Here is a 20569-nt window from a genome sequence, read left to right as displayed (position 1 = left end):
AATTGAAAGAAAAAAAAAAAATTCATTTTTTTTATTATTCCTTTAGAAAGTTTTGTTATAAAATTTTTATAAATCGTTGAACTTTGATGAATATGCATACATAAAATAAATAATGTGCGATGAAAATACAATAAAATAATTTCTGTCTGAAATATTATTTGTGTCATGGGTATTAAAAAGCAAATATTATATCGCGATAATAAAACAATCTGAGTATTCGTTAAGTTATAAAAGTACTCTCGAAACAAAAAAGTATTCAAACAAAAAAAAAAAAAGTAAAAAAATAAAAATTCGATTAAGTAACTTTCGAAAGATAACAAAATAAAAAGTTTATCAAACTCAATCTTTTTCACCTCATGCTTTTTATGTGTTTTATCAATCGATTAAAAGTAACTTGCCAGACTAAAACTCTCATCGAGTTGAAACTTACTTATATATCTGTTCTATAAATCCCAAAGCGAGTTTAATACCAAGATACACATTATTAAAGTTAAAAACGATTCTGCAGATTAAAATAAATATTTGCTTTTTATGTTTACTCATTTTGATTCATTGACTCTTTATTAATTTATTTATGCATCAGTGATTATTTTACATTTATATCAATCCAACGCTTTTGGCATGACGTTAAAAATCAAAAAAAATTTTAGCCACCAAACTTAATAATAAATATTTAAAGAAATGGGGCTTAATGGGACACCATAAATTCTATGCCTAGGGTGAAATTGGAAATTTTTATAATGGTACAAATTTTACATAATCAAAGGGAAAATGGGGCAAGCTGGCCATTTTAAGATTTAAAAAAAAATTTTAAATACATGTTCTAGTGAAGAGTGCGAAATTAACGTCATTTTTATGTATAGCAAGATCACAAAAAATTGACTAAAAATTATTCGGTTAATTTTTTACAAAACAATTTTTTAGAAAATACAAAATTTACACTCGGATAATATATTTGGCCGTAAATACACCGAAAAAGGGTCGAAAATGCTAAATATGGTAAAAATTCTGCCGAAATTATAGAATTTTATTCAAAGAGGCTTAAAATTGAACGAAAATTCACTAAAGTCTGAGAATTTTATTGAAAAGTCGAAAATTGGCCGAAAACACGCCGAAATTTGAATATTCTTAATAAACAGGCCGATAATTGAGTCGGTTCTTTAAGGCATATTTATTAGCCATTTTTCGGCCGAGAGAGTTTTCAGTCTTGTGTCCGCTACCTGAGTCTTTTTTCGGCCGAGAAAAGATTTTGTTATTAATTCGACTTGAAATTTTTTTACCCGGGTCTTTAAATTTCTTCAGGTGGCCACTACGATCCGGCATTACCATGACACCATAGAATTTCAAACAAAAATAATTTTTCGTGTCGCCCTAGTCAATATTCGTTTAGTAACACCAGGTCATGATTCCAACCAAAATTACAGCCACTTTTATAGATAAATATTATTAAAAAATATCCTTACTCCTATAACACTATAGAAATAAATTTTTTTATTTATACATATCTTTATCCAAACTTTTATTCAAATATATAAACATATTTTATTCATATCACTTTTGCATTAAAATTCAAATATCTGGTTCACTATAAAACCCTATAAAATTCACGAGAAACGTCAGTTGGTGTTTGCCAACGGTGTCGTTTTTTTTTTTTTTATTATTTTCTGTTATATCCTCCACTGACGATCATTCTGCCCGAGAAATTCTCCGTTTTCTTGATCTTCCAAGGAGATATAGACTTGAGTAAATTCTAGATATCAAACCGATAAGAGTCTTTGTCAATTCAAACACTGAACAATATCTTAGTCAAGTACTTTGATAATTAAACAACTTAAATTCTCATTTCATTCAACAAAAGCATAAAAAAAAAAAAACTTACTCAGGAAATTTTTTATTCCTCTTTCTTTTACTTTGATTACATCTGTGAACATGAATCTAATTACGTTTAAATGAACGCTAAATAAAATTACAAAGATTGAAAATTCGTAAACTCAAACATTTTAATTAAATTATTGCAATTTGCGTGATTTAATTTACGTGATTATTTTTTTTTTCTTGACATTCCGTAAATGTCCAGTACCAGTATATATTTAATTATCTAGTAAAGTCGCTGGTGTGAATATAGCAGTGTGCCAATTAAAACAAGACATTCGTCAGAGTCGAGTCGTAAAAGCTTTACGATTGTGTCTTAGAATAAATGTTTACTATTAGTATACGTCTACGTCAATTGTAACTGCTGTAACTATAAATTAAACGATTAATTTTTATTTTATTTAATATATAAAATAAAATATTTGTTTATTTATTTTTTTTTAACGGAATTTAATCGCGAGTTATCATTAGGAAACTTTCAAATCTTTTGAGTAATAAGAAGTGTAAAAATAAAATGAGATTGTAGTTTTTATCAAAACGATCTGATCACGTTTCTCGATGGTCATTCGCTAGTTTTTTTTTGATAAAAAAAAAATATTGCCGTAGGTCATGATCCAATGGAAGTCACCATCAGTCGTGTCTAGTGAACGATCACCGACATTTTGATGATTCAGACTTTTTTATTATAGATTATATTTTTTATCGTTTGTATTTTTGTTGTAAAAAAAAAGAAAAATAAATAGAGCAGAATATTAAATCCCCGGCTGCCTCTACTATTTTTTTCAAATAGATTTAGATGTTACAAAAATAGCTATAGCTTTTTGAATTGACAGTTAGGGTGGAAGATAATTTTTAAATATAATCTATATGAAACCAGTAAAAGTCATTATTTATCATTAAAAAAAAAAAAAAAAAAAAAAAAAATCATAAACTTGAAGTTTTCTTCATCAGCTGTACTTAATATTTTACAGATTCAAACTAAGTCACTTTATTTAAAATTTATGTAAAAAAGAAGCAATGAAAGTAAAATTTTTTTTATTTTCAAATTTTTAAATCAATGGTTTGTTTTTTGGAATCTGCTGTAGTAAAATTTGCAGTCACTTATTCCCACCCTTCTATTATTTGAAACAAATATGTTTAATCAGCGCGCCGCTAGATGGCGACGGTAAAAAATAATTTTCCTTTGAGCACACTTGTGAGCGAGTTGTTAAAAGCTGAATTTGTAGTCACTTTCGTTAGCTTTGCGCAGTGGCGATATCGTAACCAATGAAGTTCTACTGAGGTGCGATTATTGCTAGTTGAAAACTTTTTACCAATACCCCGCCAAGACGATGTGAAATACCATCGGCTACGGCAATTTTTGAAAGTTTCTACGGAAACTTATAAATACTTCTAAAATTAATTCTTATTCCTTCAGATGTAATAAAATGTTATTCATACTCATCTGTACCAATGTTGTACTAATATAAATAATGATTCATTTCGTCTTACAGTGGCTAAGTGACGTTGTCGCAGTCGCACATTCTAAACCCGACTATTAATTTACGAGTGAATATTTTAAGAATTGCTATCTTTATTCCGATTTATATCTAGATTTTCTCCACAGCCACCAGTATTGTTTAAGGATACTGAAAGTAGCAAATCCTTTAATCATCAAACACAACTCTCCTCTGTAATGTTGTTGTTCCCTATAAATTCAAATATTTAAATTTCTTGTGTTTTTAAAAGTTTAACTTTATATTTATTATCATATTAAATTAAAATTAAATAACATACATGTTGAAGAAAAAATACTGCAATCAATTTTAATGATAAAAGCTTTAACATATTTATACTATGTTTCTCACTTAGAACTTTTTTTTAAATTTTTCATGTTTAGCTAATTTAATAAAAATAATTAAAATTAATAAAATAAAAAAAAAATCTAAAAGAATTCTCAGAAAGTTGGGATCTATTCATGAATACAGCATTTATATATATATATATATATATATATATATATATATATATATATGCATATAATTTTAAGCTGACCATTTCTATTTCCCGAGTAGCCAATTTGTTACGCTTCCAAAAGTTTTACGTTGATTAGTATTCCACCACATATTTTACATATATACTATATATATGTATATATAAAGTTTATAGTTAAAAGCAGTGACTTCCAACAGGGATATATTATTTACCATAGTAGATCTAACAGAGTAAAGAGAACAAAGGCGACACTTCACTTTCTCTGTGTACGCTTTGCATACTAGCACACTTACACTGCTATCACAATCAGCAACTATATACTTGTATAGCTCGTAGACGACAAATTTCATACGACAAGAGCACCGGTACGGGCTCTTTGAACTTGACACGTTGATTTCCAAAAGATATTGCTCTGAGGATGATAGATTCTAGAAAAGATACACCCTTTGATTACTTTTTTTTATTAACTTGCTTTTAATCGTTTGATAATAAGTTTTTTTTTTTTAAATCAGCAATTCACGTGATTGTTTATTCTTTTTTCATTTATTTTTATTACACAGCTATTCGAATTTTTTATTTATTTTCCGATTTATAGAATTACAGAGCTACGAATACGTCCAAAGGATTTATGGGGTTAGACTGTCTTAATAGACGTTGATAACTGAAATTATTGGAATACATACATAATACAAATTACAATATATCAAATAACGTTCATAAATTACTCCTACATTAGTCATAAATTACAAAATCATTAATTTCATCAGCAGAATTTCAGTAATAGGATATTGGGTACAAGATAATAACTGTTGGAAATATCTTCATATTGATTTTATGACAATTCCTCATATATTTATACTTTATCAAGCTTTTAATATTGAGAATTTATTTCATACTTCATAAGCCATACATAAATGATTATATATATATATATATATATATATATATATATATATATATTTACTCAATTATCGTATCATTGAATTAATTAACATCTGATTGCATAAATGTTAAAAGTTAAAAATATATATTAAAAGCAGTAAAAGTACACAGAGATTATTGATGCATAATAAATTAAATATATTGTATAACTTTTTGGCAAATAATCAGTAAAAAATTTTGGAAATAATAATAATGGCATTAAAAAAGAAAAAAAAAATTGAAATAATAGTGAGGTCAGTATACTGATGGGCATAACATATCTTTTAGCTCATTCTTTATTATTAAATGCTTTTAGCGCGACATTTCTCTCCGTAAAACTACAACATATGGGTTTTTTTTTTTTTTTTTTTTTATTTATGAACGAAAAAATTTTTTTTATCTTAAAGATTAGGTTATAAATAATTTAATTTATGGCCATATAAATTTACGGTAATAAGCTCAGTCACCGAAAATTTTCTAAGCTTTTAGTTTTCTGGACATTTACTTTATAGCGACACCTATTTTGCTTGAAAAAAATATTCATTTTTTCAGTGAAATAATGGGTTAGAAAAAAGTTCTATAGTGGATGTTTTTATTAATTTAAGATAAAAATTCAGCGGATGTAAATGAATAGAATTTATATAAAAATATATCAGTTGAGTATTTTTTCTTGAGTACTATCGATAGTTTGCGCGTGACTGAACAAGTTGAAATAGAGAAATTGTTGGCAATTCTTTGTACTACAATTCGAATAGATAAGCTCGTATTCATTGACAGCTCTAATGCTATCCCTTTTCACTTCAACTGAAGGAAAAGTGAAAAATGTATATTGAAGAATAATATAAGCTAAGAATAGCATACATTGTATGCTGAGAAATCAAATAAATATATTGAGAGTGTGAGAATGTCAGTATACATCCATTATTATTTTTATTTTAATAAAAAGAAGAAGAGTGGGCGAAACGAGAGCTAAAAAAGTAATGGATTTTCATACATTCAAATAAAGAATCTTCTTTTTTTGACTTACGTTTGTAGTAATTAGACAAAATTTTCAGTTGCCACAGAAAAAACAAATTTTTCCTTGCCGGGCAAAATGGATCAGCTCCAAAAAAGTGAAAAATTTTGTTTTATTTACAAAACATGAATTTAAAAAAATTGTTTATATTTAATTCGAGAAGAAAGTGATTTGAAAATACAGTCAATTAATGAAGATGCAAAAAAAAAAATATTGAAGATGAATAATTTTTCATAATCAAAATTTCCGGGAAATAATTTTGGAAAAATAAAAAATAATTTTACTAAATTTTTGGGGTGGCTCATTTTTCCCACTCAGTCTCGTTTGCTCGCCCAAGAACACTGAGATAAAATGATGCCATTTGATGTCGAGTTATTTCAAAATTTTAAAGAATTTAATAAAAATTCTCTTACGAGTTTGTTCTCTTTTTTAGAAAAATTAAATTTATTAATGGGAACATATATTTTATTCTACACCCAATTTAATTTTTATTGTATTTAATGTAGATTTATTTTTATTTGTTGCAGTTGTTGTTATGTGTGCAAATGCAACTACAATAAGAGAAATACTTCTGGCGGCTGAAGAACTGGGAATGGTCGATTCTGGAGAATACGTTTTTTTTTCAATCGATTTATCTTCAAGGTAAATTTTATTATTTACTCAGGGAAAAGTGGGCCAAAATGTGACACCACTTTTCACAGAAAAAAAAATCTACCGTCTCTAGAAAAATTATGGGGTCATTTTGCTCCACTCTTCTCTATAGTACTAATTAATAATTTTATGAATTTACAATTTGTATTGAAATTTAAAATTCTGACATAACTTACATTGGAAATAATTCAACGCCGGTGCAGACAGTGATAAAAAACCAATTTCATACCAATAAGATTTAACGGGTTTCAAATAATCGGTTTTCTTCCCTAGGGCAGGAAACGCCCAGCTTATGTTTGCTAATATAGTTTCTAATTCCATTTCAACCCTGTCAGAATTTCATTTGTTTACAGTAAACCTCAGAACAATCGAATACCATTCTAATTAACAAAGTTGACAGTTGAATTAGTACATATTCGCTATTTTAAATTTTATGGTTTTGACTGGCTCTAGACATTTCAACTCTAAGTTGGAATCTAGTTAATTATTCAAACTATGCTGTGTTATGTTCAAAATTCAATATGATGGAAGCCCTCGCCTTCGGCCGATAATTTTTCAACAAAAAACAAAATAAATTAATAAATAAACCAAAAAAAATTTTTTTCCAAATTCTCACAATATTTAAGTTTGAAAAAAAATTTAAAATAAAGTCACAAATTTAGTTGACACAAAAGTATTTTTTTTTTTTTTTTTTCAAAAGTATAATTTCGATCGAATTGAAATTTATTCAAATTTTCCGATCTCTTCTTTTTGTAAAAAATCAAAATTTATATCTAATATATAAATTATGCAAAAAATCATCAGGCATAATTTCGTTATAAATTTATATCTAACCCTCGTGTTTTTTTTTATTCACTGTATAATACGTAATATAAGTTAATGAAGATGTTTAAATTCTCCGTAGTAGTTTGACGTGTATCGTTTATTGGATGATACGGCGAGAATGGATAAGATCTTTTGGGAATGTGTGTTTAGCGTGCTGACGGCTTTTGTGACGAGCACAGGCGAGTTTGTGTACAGCACAAATACCAATCCACCATACCCATACCCAACTCACATACTCAGTGGAAATGAAGCTGTTTAGCAGCTTCCAGTCCCTGTTAGACGTATTCGCAAACTTGACGGCGTTTACGTGGTTGTTTTGAGTTTAAATTTCCCCGAGTCATGCTAACTCGGTTGTTCCTCTATTTGCAATTAAATACCAACATATTTCTATATATATTTATATATATCTACAGCAATACAAATAACTATTCAATTCATATTGCTTTAATTTGAACTCTCATGAATCAACGAGGAATTGCCATCAATAAATTAATCGGCAAAGTGAACAAGAAGTAGGTAGTTGTAGAATTTATGAGACGTTAATTTATACGGAAATTAACCGCTATTTCTATGTATAATTATTCTCATTCCACGTTCATTTAAATTGTTAGCAATGTTTGATTTATCTGTTTGCTATTTTCTCCTACTAATTATATGTATTAATCATTTTTTTTTCAATTGAGTAATTCATTTACAAAACTGCGAGTCTATTATTAAGTACTGAGATAATTTATTTGAATATTTTAAATAAATATGTGTATTTGTTACACTGTAAAATGAGCGGTGTTAAAAATCAACTCAAGTTAACACCGCTCTAGACTTATCAGAATTTTATGTTTCTGTGTATGATTTAACGTAACCTCGGTTACGTTATGTCATAAATCTATTTGAATGAGATTTAAATCGTTGTTTATATTTAAATTTATTACAAATATTTTTTTTTATCATATTAGGGGAAGACCGACCGAATAGGGAAGTTAAGTAAAAAAAAAATTCACTTTTTTTCCAGAATACCCTCAACTTATTTAATTAAAAAAAAAAAAACGTCAAAAATTTTTTTGTCTTCCGCTCAAGTTGGGGAGGGGTAAAAAAAATTTTTGTTTTTTACGCCAGGATTTTTTTTTACGAAATTAAAATATGAATTTGTTTATTAAAACTCATAATTTCTGATAAACGTAATAATTATTACCAGAATAATATAAAAAATAAATGAATGTCTGTGTTTTTAATCGACAGATGCTGTAAATTAAAATTTATTGATTTGTTAATAAAATATGGTGGTCATTTTATTTACAGTGATAATAATTCAAAAGAGCCATGGAGAATGGAAGGTGACAGTGCCGAACGTAATGAAAAAGCCAGAAAAGCATATCAAGCTTTATTAACAGTGACAGCACGTACGCCCGACAACGAGGAATACTTGAATTTTTCACGTGAAGTTAAATCACTGGCGCAAAGCAAATACAACTTTACATTTGGGAACAGTTCTTTATCAACTTTTGTTGCTGCGTTTTATGATGCTGTATTTCTATATGCACTCGCGCTCAAAGAAAGCCTGCCCGAGCAGTCTGGGGAAATAAACCTGGACGGTGGAAATTTGACTAAAAGAATGTGGGGGAAAAGTTTTAAAGGTGAGATTAACTGACATTATTAGACTTTATTTGTAAATTTTATTTACGTCTAAACTACTTGCTCTGTTTATAAACATTTTAATGTTATTGGTAAAGTTGCTTGTGGATTAGTCTATATATGACACCGGGAGATTAATTTTATTTTGTAAGCTTGGGATTTATATATATTTTCATCCCTATGTAACTACGTAGGGTGTGATCCGAATTTATACTAATGGCTTTCAATGCGAGGCCTTTACTGTGGGCATGCATTTCTGTGGGCAAATGAAATATAAAATATATGAAAATATATTGTATTAAAGGACTGTGGATCAGTCGCGTTAAATTATCAAGGGGAAAATTTCTTAATTTTTTTTTTTTTAGAACTCTGTAGTCGAGTCATGAAATCGTAAATAGTATTTATATAAATGGGGAGATCGCGGCACAAGTTACTCAAAAAGTTTAGCAAAAAAAAAGTTTTTTTTTTTTTATTTTATAGGCGAGTTTTTGTAAAATTTATATTTCAAGTTTCGCGGTGATAACAAGCACCAGAGGCATAACGGGACCCGATATTTAAGAAAGAAAAATTAGGTCGAAGAATATTTTTTCAGTAATACCAAGTTATTGGGGTAAAATGGGACATGGAAAAATAAAAAAAAATTTACTGCAGTGACATAAAAAAATTTTTTAATTTAAATTATTACGAACTCATGACAGATTTAATTGAAAATTAAAAGATAAATTTTCGTGTCGAATTTTACTTCTGTAATTAAATTAATTAATTGCTGTAATTAAATTTATTTACAACAAATAAATAAATTATTAATTTAGGGAAAAAATTTCTCTAATTTTTTTCTAGGATTTGTCTAGAATTTGTCTAGGATTTGTCTAGGTTTCTCTAGGAAATCTCTAGGATTTCTCTAAATAAATAAATAAATTATATAAAAGGAAAATATTTGAGATTATTGTAATTAAAAAAAAAATTTCCAATTAAGTTAATTGAGACTATTAATATTTAAATGGTCTTTAGTAATTATCAGTAATATAAATTTTTTTATTATGATAAAAGGTAAATACAGTTGAAGCTTTTAAATAATTAAAAAAAAATTATGTAACTCGAGTAATTATGTTAACTGATACAATTAGTTGTCATTGGTTAAAAAAAAATTATTAAAATTACAGGGTAAAAGTTATGAGGCAAGAACGACCGCTTCCCAGATTTTCCCCCATTTTCGCACCCTAATCGAGTAATAAAAATTATTGGGTGCTACCAGATCCCAAATTTATTTTAGTTTTCATGAAATATCCCCAGGGCACCCAAAAACAGAAATCATAATTTTGATTTATAAATTTAAATTTTCTGCACAAGTTGCGTAATTTAAAATTTTTCAAAATTTCAACCCCGTTTTAATTAAATAATAATAATAATAAACATAATTAAATTTTATGCTCAAAGTTTATTTTCTAATTAATATTAAATTTTTTTTTATACAAAGGTATTACCGGAGATGTAAATATCGACGAAAATGGAGACAGAATTGCTGATTATTCATTATTAGACATGAATCCAGAGACATCAAAATTCGAGGTAATTAATCACGGACTAACTATCAATTGATATATATTAAATACTTGTTAACTCGTTCCTTAAATCTATAGTTACCGATTACATTTATAATTAAATCCAAGTCGTTGCTCGTTATAATTACCAAATCAGCATTTAGCCATTTACCCACCACACTTATCATCAGTTAGCTTTAGTTACCATTAGACACATATATACATAGGGAATTAAGCTCACAACAAACGCAGTCATTAAAATAGGGTAATCAGCGCTACTCATCGTTTATCTGTTCTTGTTTCAGATTGTGGCGAATTACTACGGAGTAAACAAAACCCTTGAATACGTACCCGGTAAAAGGATCCATTGGTCTGGAGGAAGATTGGAACCACCTCCAGATACACCTAAGTGTGGGTATGATGGCTCACTATGTCCAGATAACAGTAAGTTTTATCCTACGCTAAAAATAATTATCAATTAAAAAACTTTTTATTAAGGTACCCGCGGGTAATAAGGCCTAAGTGACTGATAACAATTTTTTTATTCATTACTTTTGATACAAATTTGAAATCTTTTATTTGGTCAGTTTTTTTTAAAAGAAAATTGAAAATTTTTTTCTACAGAAATATTTGATCGGTTTTTTTTTTTTTTAACAGCATTGCCAGGTTATGCGATTCTTTCAATTGTGCTCAGCTCTATTGTCGTCGGTTTAGTCGTGGCATCGGTAATTATTTACAGGTAAGATTTTATTAAAAATAAATAAAAATAATTTTTATATTTAATTTCCTTTACCCCTAAAAAATTTTTAATTATTTATTCCGAAATTATCAACGAAGACAAAAAAAATTTTCTTTGATATGAATATTCATATTAAAATTTTTTATTTATTCATTTAATTTTCATTGCCCAGTGATTAAATGAAAAGATTCTTTTGACAAAAAAAATATTCCATGATCACTCAACCGTTAAAATTATCCAACTTTTAATATTTTATCATTTCACATCCCTCTATATTTTACTTTTAATAATTTTTTTAAAATTTAAAAATAACTTTTAATTAAACAAATAACATTTTTTTACGTTTTTTATTTCTCAATCGAGTTCACGCAAGTTTTTTTTTCTTTTTATACTCCAAGTGTTGAATTTAACGCATCGTCGCACCCTGCACTCGCAGTGTATTTACTTTATTTTTTTTCCATTCAGTTTTTATTTTTTTAAAACTGATTAAAAGTTAATTATGGGCAAATAAATTTCAAAAAATAATAAATAATAAATTAAAGTTAATTAATCCAATCACATTGTATTTTATAATGTAATTTACGTTATAATTTACAATAGCTTGTATAATTAACAAATTTTAATGAGAATATGAGGTAATATATGATAGTAACTAGTAATTATGTCTCCTGATACTTGACTGTACTCAGTTTACTCATGTGTAAATATATAATCATACTCCTTTCCTACGATATATTCTATTATCACTATTATTATTCCTTTTATTATATAGATATATAAATATATAGCGTATATTGATCGTTTATTTGATGACTGAGCACTATATTGTGTGTACACAGATGAGAAATGTGTGCAAAGCCATTGAACATACATATATATATTTTGGCCACAGTATTGGCCATCCTATGGTTTAGATTAATTGCATTTACGATACTGTGAAACCATGATACTGTTTCCAAAGGGTAACACGTTATGTATAAAGGGCATCTGCTCTCTATCTATTTACTATGATCTATTACTTTGACAAGTACATAACCCAGTAATTATGTTTACTGTATTTATTTACTCTATGCTTTACTTTCTGTACAAGAAAATTAATTTTAAAAAATTTTAAGGTAGAAATTTTTTAAATTAAACTTTTTTTTTTTTTTTATGAGAAAACGTGGAAAAAATGGTGATGCTAAATCGATATTTGTAAGAGGGGCTGCAGATAATTTTGAGAAAATTTTTCTATGTAATGAAAGCTTTTGACGAGAGTCAGACCAAGAATCGATGCACTATATGGAAAAAAATATGTGCAGCATATTTTTTTTCAGTGAAATCTATAATCAAAAAGTCTATGGTTTTTTTAACTTCCTGCTGTGAAATTTGAAAATTTTCGAAAAAAGGTTATTAGTTTCAGTCCGATTTTCGAAAATCGATTGTTCATCAGATCTTGAGGTTTTGAGGTCTTAGCTTTTCTGACTTTTTCCGGGTGGACGCCTGGCCGTGTGTGTAATTTTAGTCGGGATCGTCGTCTAAGAAATTCTATATAAAATCTAGACCCAGGGCTGTGTTGTAAAAAAAAAATTTTTCCCTTCACTCCTGTGCGCTAACATTCTTCCAGAAGACTTGTCATACCCCCGGAGCCTCAAAACATCCAACAGAGGCCTTAATTTTGTTTAGGATCGCCGTCCAATAAATTGTATAGAAAATCGAACGAAAATCTAGACTCATTCTAGACAGAATACGTTTTTTCAAATTGCTCGTATTTTTCCATCGCAATTTTTACGTCAAATCAAAATTCGAGATTTTCGCGCGCTATTCAAATATCTAAAAATTCAAATATTTATGGCGCGGTGAATAATTATTCTAGTAAGCATGTAGAATAGATAAGGGGAGAGAGCAACTTTAGGGGACTTTTTTTTTGTTTAATTCTCCACAAAAAATTATTTAGAATCCCAGTAATCAATCTGTCAGCAGCATCACCTACAGCCTCATTGAACTCTACGTTCTTCCGAGTTTTTGTGAGCAGAATGCCCTATCTGTGTCTTAATCCAAAGCCTGTATCAAAAGCCTCCCGTCATTGATCTAAAAACGTGAATCACCAAACCCTGTCACGTTTTTTTCAACTCATAAATCATAAAATATAAATCCATCAATACAATGACAAAAAATGACTCAGCAAAAAAACATTGACGCGTGAAAAAGATCTTGTTTTAAATAATTAACTCACATATCGCTTTCTTCGAGTTACTTAAGTAGATAAACCAGAGTAAGGTCAGACAGATGTGATGTTGTCATTTAACATCAATAATACCCGTCATTGTATCCACCTCCATAATAAGGCAAAAATAATATCGGATAATATTTGTGATTAATTACGGCAATTTAGCCCCTACATTAAAACAAATTGCGGTGAGGAAAAATATTATCCAAAGTTAGATCTAACGATAGTTCAAGGCTCCAACGTGACATGGAAATCCTTTATTGGATTATACTGTCTACGGATTTACCCGCCAAATTTAAATCAAACATATTTATCACTATTTTCAATCAAACTGGAATTTTTTTTAAAAATATTAAAAAAAAAGTAAAATTACTACAGATAAATCTCGACTTTTTTTTTATTGATTATATTTTCCAGGCACTATAAACTCGAAGTAGAGATAGCGTCTATGACGTGGAAAGTTCACTGGGAGGATGTGATGGTCGTACCAATTGGTAGAACACGTGGTTCGATGCATTCACTTGCTCCAAATAAACAACGCGGCAGTCAATTGGTAAATATTTACTTTTTATTCAATTACTAGCGATATTTATTTTATTAATTTAATATTTAAATACTTATATATATATCTATATTAATTAAAATATCTATTATTTATTTTTTTTTCAGTTTATTAATTAGTTTTTATTCAAATTTTACATAAATTTATCTATTATTTTATTTATAATAACAGATACTTGGGGCAGTTTTATTATTTTTTATTGCTATCGATAACTTTTTTTTTTTAAACTGAAAGTTTTTTATCTTTATCGAATTTTTTTTAGACAGTGTATTGGGATGATGATATTAGTTTACCAGGTGGGGGCGGAGTCGATAGAAATGTCTATATACCTACTGGAATATATAAGGTATGTTCACAACTATTATAATTATATTCAAAATTTTTATCTCAATGGTTAATAAATTTAAAAAAAGTTTTTATGTAAGCAGAGAAAAATTCATAATTAAGGAATGTAATTTTTGCGTTAATTAAACGTGTTAATTATGACAGGTTACCTGCATGGATGATCATTTCATATTCAAATTTAATATGTTTATTTATGTATACATATTCATATATATGTTAATTATATTTTCTAAGTATTACAATGCGTTTCACTACAAAAGCAGCCCGGGCTGAGTTGTCTTCAATATCTCTCTGGTCACTGGGTAAATAAATTTCCCGCCAGAATAATAATAGAATTTTTTCTTGGCCGAAAAGTGGCCCAGACAGTAAACACTCACCTGAAAACTTGTTAGGCTGGAAAATGGCTGATAATTTGGTGGAAAAAATCCGAAAATAGTCCGACTTAATTATCGGCCTTTTTAGTAAGAATAATAAAATTTCGATGTGTTTTCGGCAAAATTTAGGCCTCTTTGAATAAAATTCTATGATTTCTATGTGATTTTGGTCAATTATACAATTCTATGAACAAAATTCTACAGCTTTAGCGATATTTCGGTCAAATTTAGACTTCTATGAACAAAACTCTAGAGTTTTGGTATGATTTCGGTTAACTTTCGATCTTTTCCAATAAAAGTCTACAGTTTCAGCGAGATTTCGGTTAAATTTACGCCTCTATGAATAAAACCCTAGAGTTTCGGTATGATTTCGGTCAACTTTCGATCTTTTCCAATAGAATTCTACAGTTTTAGCGATATTTTGGTCAAATTTAGACTTCTACGAACAAAATTCTGGAGTTTCGGTATGATTTCGGTCAACTTTCGATCTTTTTCAATAAAATTCTACAGTTTCAGCGAGATTTCGGTTAAATTTACGCCTCTATGAATAAAACCCTAGCGTTTCGGTATGATTTCGGTCAACTTTCGATCTTTTCCAATAGAATTCTACAGCTTTAGCGATATTTCGGTCAAATTTAGACTTCTATGAACAAAACTCTAGAGTTGCGGTATGATTTCGGTTAACTTTCGATCTTTTCCAATAAAAGTCTACAGTTTCAGCGAGATTTCGGTTAAATTTACGCCTCTATGAATAAAACCCTAGAGTTTCGGTATGATTTCGGTCAACTTTCGATCTTTTCCAATAGAATTCTACAGTTTTAGCGATATTTTGGTCAAATTTAGACTTCTACGAACAAAATTCTGGAGTTTCGGTATGATTTCGGTCAACTTTCGATCTTTTTCAATAAAATTCTACAGTTTCAGCGAGATTTCGGTTAAATTTACGCCTCTATGAATAAAACCCTAGCGTTTCGGTATGATTTCGGTCAACTTTCGATCTTTTCCAATAGAATTCTACAGCTTTAGCGATATTTCGGTCAAATTTAGACTTCTATGAACAAAACTCTAGAGTTGCGGTATGATTTCGGTTAACTTTCGATCTTTTCCAATAAAAGTCTACAGTTTCAGCGAGATTTCGGTTAAATTTACGCCTCTATGAATAAAACCCTAGAGTTTCGGTATGATTTCGGTCAACTTTCGATCTTTTCCAATAGAATTCTACAGTTTTAGCGATATTTTGGTCAAATTTAGACTTCTACGAACAAAATTCTGGAGTTTCGGTATGATTTCGGTCAACTTTCGATCTTTTTCAATAAAATTCTACAGTTTCAGCGAGATTTCGGTTAAATTTACGCCTCTATGAATAAAACCCTAGCGTTTCGGTATGATTTCGGTCAACTTTCGATCTTTTCCAATAGAATTCTACAGCTTTAGCGATATTTTGGTCAAATTTAGACTTCTATGAACAAAACTCTAGAGTTTCGGTATGATTTCGGTTAACTTTCGATCTTTTCCAATAAAAGTCTACAGTTTCAGCGAGATTTCGGTTAAATTTACGCCTCTATGAATAAAACCCTAGAGTTTCGGTATGATTTCGGTCAACTTTCGATCTTTTCCAATAGAATTCTACAGTTTTAGCGATATTTTGGTCAAATTTAGACTTCTACGAACAAAATTCTGGAGTTTCGGTATGATTTCGGTCAACTTTCGATCTTTTTCAATAAAATTCTACAGTTTCAGCGAGATTTCGGTTAAATTTACGCCTCTATGAATAAAACCCTAGCGTTTCGGTATGATTTCGGTCAACTTTCGATCTTTTCCAATAGAATTCTACAGCTTTAGCGATATTTTGGTCAAATTTAGACTTCTACGAACAAAATTCTGGAGTTTCGGTATGATTTCGGTCAACTTTCGATCTTTTTCAATAAAATTCTACAGTTTCAGCGAGATTTCGGTTAAATTTACGCCTCTATGAATAAAACCCTAGAGTTTCGGTATGATTTCGGTCAACTTTCTATCTTTTCCAATAGAATTCTACAGCTTTAGCGATATATTGGTCAATTTTAGACTTCTACGAACAAAATTCTGGAGTTCGGTATGATTTCGGTCAACTTTCGATCTTTTCCAATAAAAGTCTACAGTTTCAGCGAGATTTCGGTTAAATTTACGCCTCTATGAATAAAACCCTAGAGTTTCGGTGTGATTTCGCTCGAATTTAACTTTTTCGGTGCATTTTCGGCCAAATACTTTTACCCGGGTAATTTAAATAAATTTTCAACAATTTAATTACTTATAATAATTACATAGTACTTAAAAAATGCAATGGCTGATAAAAATTGAAAATGATTTCGGTAAATAAAATTGACTTTCTTTGAATATTATCTCGCTCTTTCTCCAAAGGAATGAACAATTTATACAGAAACTAGAAAAATAATAATTTAGTATAATAAAATGCGGTTGAAAAGAAACGTCGTCGCTGAGTGGAAGTAACTGTGAGAATACTAAATCAATGTCGGCAAGTCTTGTTCCGGTATTTTTACTACCAGTAGTGCAACTTGTTTAAAAATATCCATAAAACCTCAGTTTATATATGTACGTAAAATCGGGTTATAAAGTTAATATAAATCATAACTTAAATAAATTTTTAAATTTTAAATTTCCTGTTTCGAGTTCTGTCAAACTGATTAAAAATTTATCTCAATGTTCGAAAATTTTTTTATTTTAATACATAAATAAAAATTTATAATTACAGAATTCAAAGGTCGCAATAAAACCACTTCCCAGAACAAAAGTCGAAATATCAAGGCCGCTGTTGCTCGAATTAAAGCGCGTAAGTAACAATATTTTTTCATTACCTAAAATAAATAAAGCGAAATCAATACTGAGTAAATAATTAATCTGAATAATATTAATAACAATAACGGTCACTATTTTTGATGACATGTTGACACAAAAGCCAGAGGCGAATGACAAAATAAATACACGCCAGAGTATTTTTTGTATTTTTTATTGTTACTGTCGATGTTGAAACTGTTGTAGATGAAGGATCTTCAGCATGATCACTTGGTACGATTTTACGGTGCATGTGTGGAGCCACCCCACTGCTGTTTACTCACTGAATACTGCCCCAAGGGATCACTGCAGGTTTTATTATTGATTTATTATTATCATTATTAATCGTAAATTACAATCAACATATTTTACGTAACATTTCAAACGGCTTAACTCGACGAGTTGCGCTGCGAATTTTTGACAATTTAAGTTTTGAATCTCTCTTAATAATTCGTCGCCTATTAATTTGTGATCATGTCATTTTAATAGGAATGAATGATAATGGGAATTAATATCGCATTATATTGTTGGATTACTCTGTTACAGGATATCTTAGAAAACGATCAGATAAAGTTGGATCGAGTTTTCCGAGGCTCCCTAATCCACGATATCGTGAGGGGGATGGCGTATCTACACGCGTCGGAAGTTAAAAGCCATGGGAATCTCAAGTCCTCGAATTGTGTTGTCGACTCGAGATTTGTGTTGAAAATAACCGACTTTGGATTACATGAATTACGCAAACCGAGTGCTGGTGATTCGGACGAGGACAGAGACAGTTACGCTCATTGGAAAAGTAAGTCAGTTTATTTGGATATTTTTTTTTTTTGTGTTGGGGTCACAAGTTCAGATGAGTTGAGAAATCATGGAAAGTTATTTAGTGGCACTAGACATTGAGAAAATTTATTTACGGTCTTGTAATTGTAATTTAATGGCTTGAGTTTCGAATACAAAGTAAATTTATTGAAATTGTATTTTGTGATTAATATAGAGATTTTTAAAATTCGTTTTCGTGATACGATTCGTCGTTGAAGGCGTGATTGGATTATTTGAAAATTTGTCTCAATTTTTTAAATATAATTTCTGTCACTTAGGCCTTATTACCCGCGGGTGCTTTAATTCAAAAATTTTTTTTCGAATTACTTCAAATTTAGATATATTTTCCTAAAATTAAAATTTTAATCAGAGATAAATATTACAGACACGAATCTACGAAATAATGACTTTTGGTTACTTTTAAAACCCCAGTTCACTATTAACTCAAAATTAATATTTTAACACTGATTTGAATTTTTGAATTCGAATCGAATGATTCCAAAAGTTACGAATAGTTCGGAAACTTTTAAATCGAAAATTGACTACGAAAATTTTCAAACAATTTGAATTTATCAAATAGTTCGATTCGATTTAATCCGAACACAATTCGCACGTCCCTATTACCCAATAATTCATGTCCCGAAATCAATTATCACTAGGACTCACGTAATCAAATCGACCTGTTCGATTCCCGATCAGCAAATTTTCATCTAATTTTTTTTTTTTCACTTTAATTTTACTCTTTTTACAAAAAAGCTTCTTCATACTCCTTTTTCATTTCAATCATCTTTCTATTTTTAAAAAAACCTTTGAATGTTTCTCATATTAAATCTAGGCCCCAAAGCCATTTAAAATTAAACTAAACTAATTAGTAATTCTGAAATTTAAATTATATGGATTATTATTATAAATTTGCATCAACTTCTTAGCATAAAGACCAACAATGTCTACATTAAATAAAATATTTAATATAACAATAATTAAAAATATCTCTGGCTCAGCAACTGCCGCAATTTATTTACTCCCTACTGGGATAATTAAATTAACATGAAAAATGCGCGGTAAAAATTAATCTAGTGACTATTGGCATATGACTGTATAAAATATGACGAATAAAAAACAACTAAAATAATAAAAAAAGTTTATTGTTGCCGTTGCAGAGCAGCTGTGGACGGCACCGGAGCTGCTGAGAATGGAGCGACCATCGCCAGAGGGTACTCAGAAAGGAGACGTCTACAGTTTCGCCATAATCGTACACGAGATCGTGGTACGTCAAGGACCATTTTACTTAGGAGAAGACACCAACTATTCCCCAAGGGGTAAGTTTTTTCCCGGTTCTTTTAACTGTTATTCTTGATGATGTCTATCCCCGTCTCTGCTTTTTCTCAGCCATCACCGGCTACGACCCACTCTCGAGACCCATTTCGTTCACTTTCTATTGTCATTTCTATTTTTATTATTTTTATTATTATACTTGCATCTTATCCTACATATATATTATACACCCCCGTTATCATATTATATGATATTCTTATCACGGTTATTACTCTGATATTATCTGTACAACAAAAAACAACATTGTATTTTTATTAATATATTTTACTTTAGTAACAAAAGGAAAGAGGGCAAAATGGGGGTGCTAAGGAATTTATGAAATTTTGGGCATAAGTTAAACAAAATTTCCAGTTTCTGTAGAAAAAATTTTTAACCCGGTGGGCAAAAATGGGCCACCCCCAAAAAATGTAAATTTTTTTTTTTATTTTTAAAAAATTGTTTAGATCGAATTTAACTGAGAAAAAAGACTCTATTGAGAGTAATTAGTGGCAAAAAAAAAATACTGAAAATTAATAACATGTAAAATTTGAATATTAGCAAAAAAAACACCGTATTTTTTGCGGCCAACAATTTATGAGTACTGAAAAAATTAAAAAAAAAAATTTGTCTCTAATTATAAATAATTTCGGAAAGAAAAATTTTCATCAGATTTTTGAGGTGGTCCGTTTTTCCACCCAGTCTGTTTTGTCTACCCGTCCGCTGTATTATTTCGTAACTAACCCAGGTAGCCATTTTGTCCGCAATTTGATGTAAACTTTTAACTAAAATTTTCCGCGTTTATTTCTGTAATAAGATTGTAAGCGCAACAGTTGATGGCAACTTGTCGAGCAAAATAGTTGTCAATAACTTGACGTAAACTTTCTGTGTCAAGTTTCCTTCATATTGCGGCCTTAGAATGTCTCCAACTTTATGTAAAATATGAAGCCAACTTG

The 20569-nt window shown here is 29.2% G+C and overlaps 1 protein-coding gene and 1 non-coding gene across 4 annotated transcripts in view; both read left to right on the top strand.

Moving 5' to 3' along the window:
• LOC103579546 (atrial natriuretic peptide receptor 1) overlaps nucleotides 1-20569 on the top strand; it is a 100218-nt gene that overhangs the window by 32483 nt on the left and 47166 nt on the right. For all 3 annotated transcript variants that reach the window (XM_053739059.1, XM_053739058.1, XM_053739060.1), the window contains 11 exons: nucleotides 6310-6424; nucleotides 8555-8889; nucleotides 10365-10456; nucleotides 10734-10872; nucleotides 11086-11167; nucleotides 13794-13929; nucleotides 14201-14284; nucleotides 17410-17487; nucleotides 17697-17801; nucleotides 18036-18282; nucleotides 19463-19621. In XM_053739059.1, the coding sequence (XP_053595034.1) occupies nucleotides 6318-6424; nucleotides 8555-8889; nucleotides 10365-10456; nucleotides 10734-10872; nucleotides 11086-11167; nucleotides 13794-13929; nucleotides 14201-14284; nucleotides 17410-17487; nucleotides 17697-17801; nucleotides 18036-18282; nucleotides 19463-19621 (1564 nt within the window). In that variant the 5' untranslated portion in view covers nucleotides 6310-6317. The remainder of the gene's footprint in view (nucleotides 1-6309; nucleotides 6425-8554; nucleotides 8890-10364; nucleotides 10457-10733; nucleotides 10873-11085; nucleotides 11168-13793; nucleotides 13930-14200; nucleotides 14285-17409; nucleotides 17488-17696; nucleotides 17802-18035; nucleotides 18283-19462; nucleotides 19622-20569) is intronic.
• Nucleotides 3110-3251, top strand: LOC128667902 (U4 spliceosomal RNA). Its single transcript, XR_008403816.1, has one exon. It is a non-coding gene; the product is annotated as a U4 spliceosomal RNA (small nuclear RNA).

The sequence above is a fragment of the Microplitis demolitor genome, chromosome 5 (genome assembly GCF_026212275.2).
Source record: "Microplitis demolitor isolate Queensland-Clemson2020A chromosome 5, iyMicDemo2.1a, whole genome shotgun sequence".
In the NCBI taxonomy this organism is placed as follows: Eukaryota; Metazoa; Arthropoda; class Insecta; order Hymenoptera; family Braconidae; genus Microplitis; species Microplitis demolitor.
This window is presented reverse-complemented; position numbering and strand designations above follow the sequence as displayed.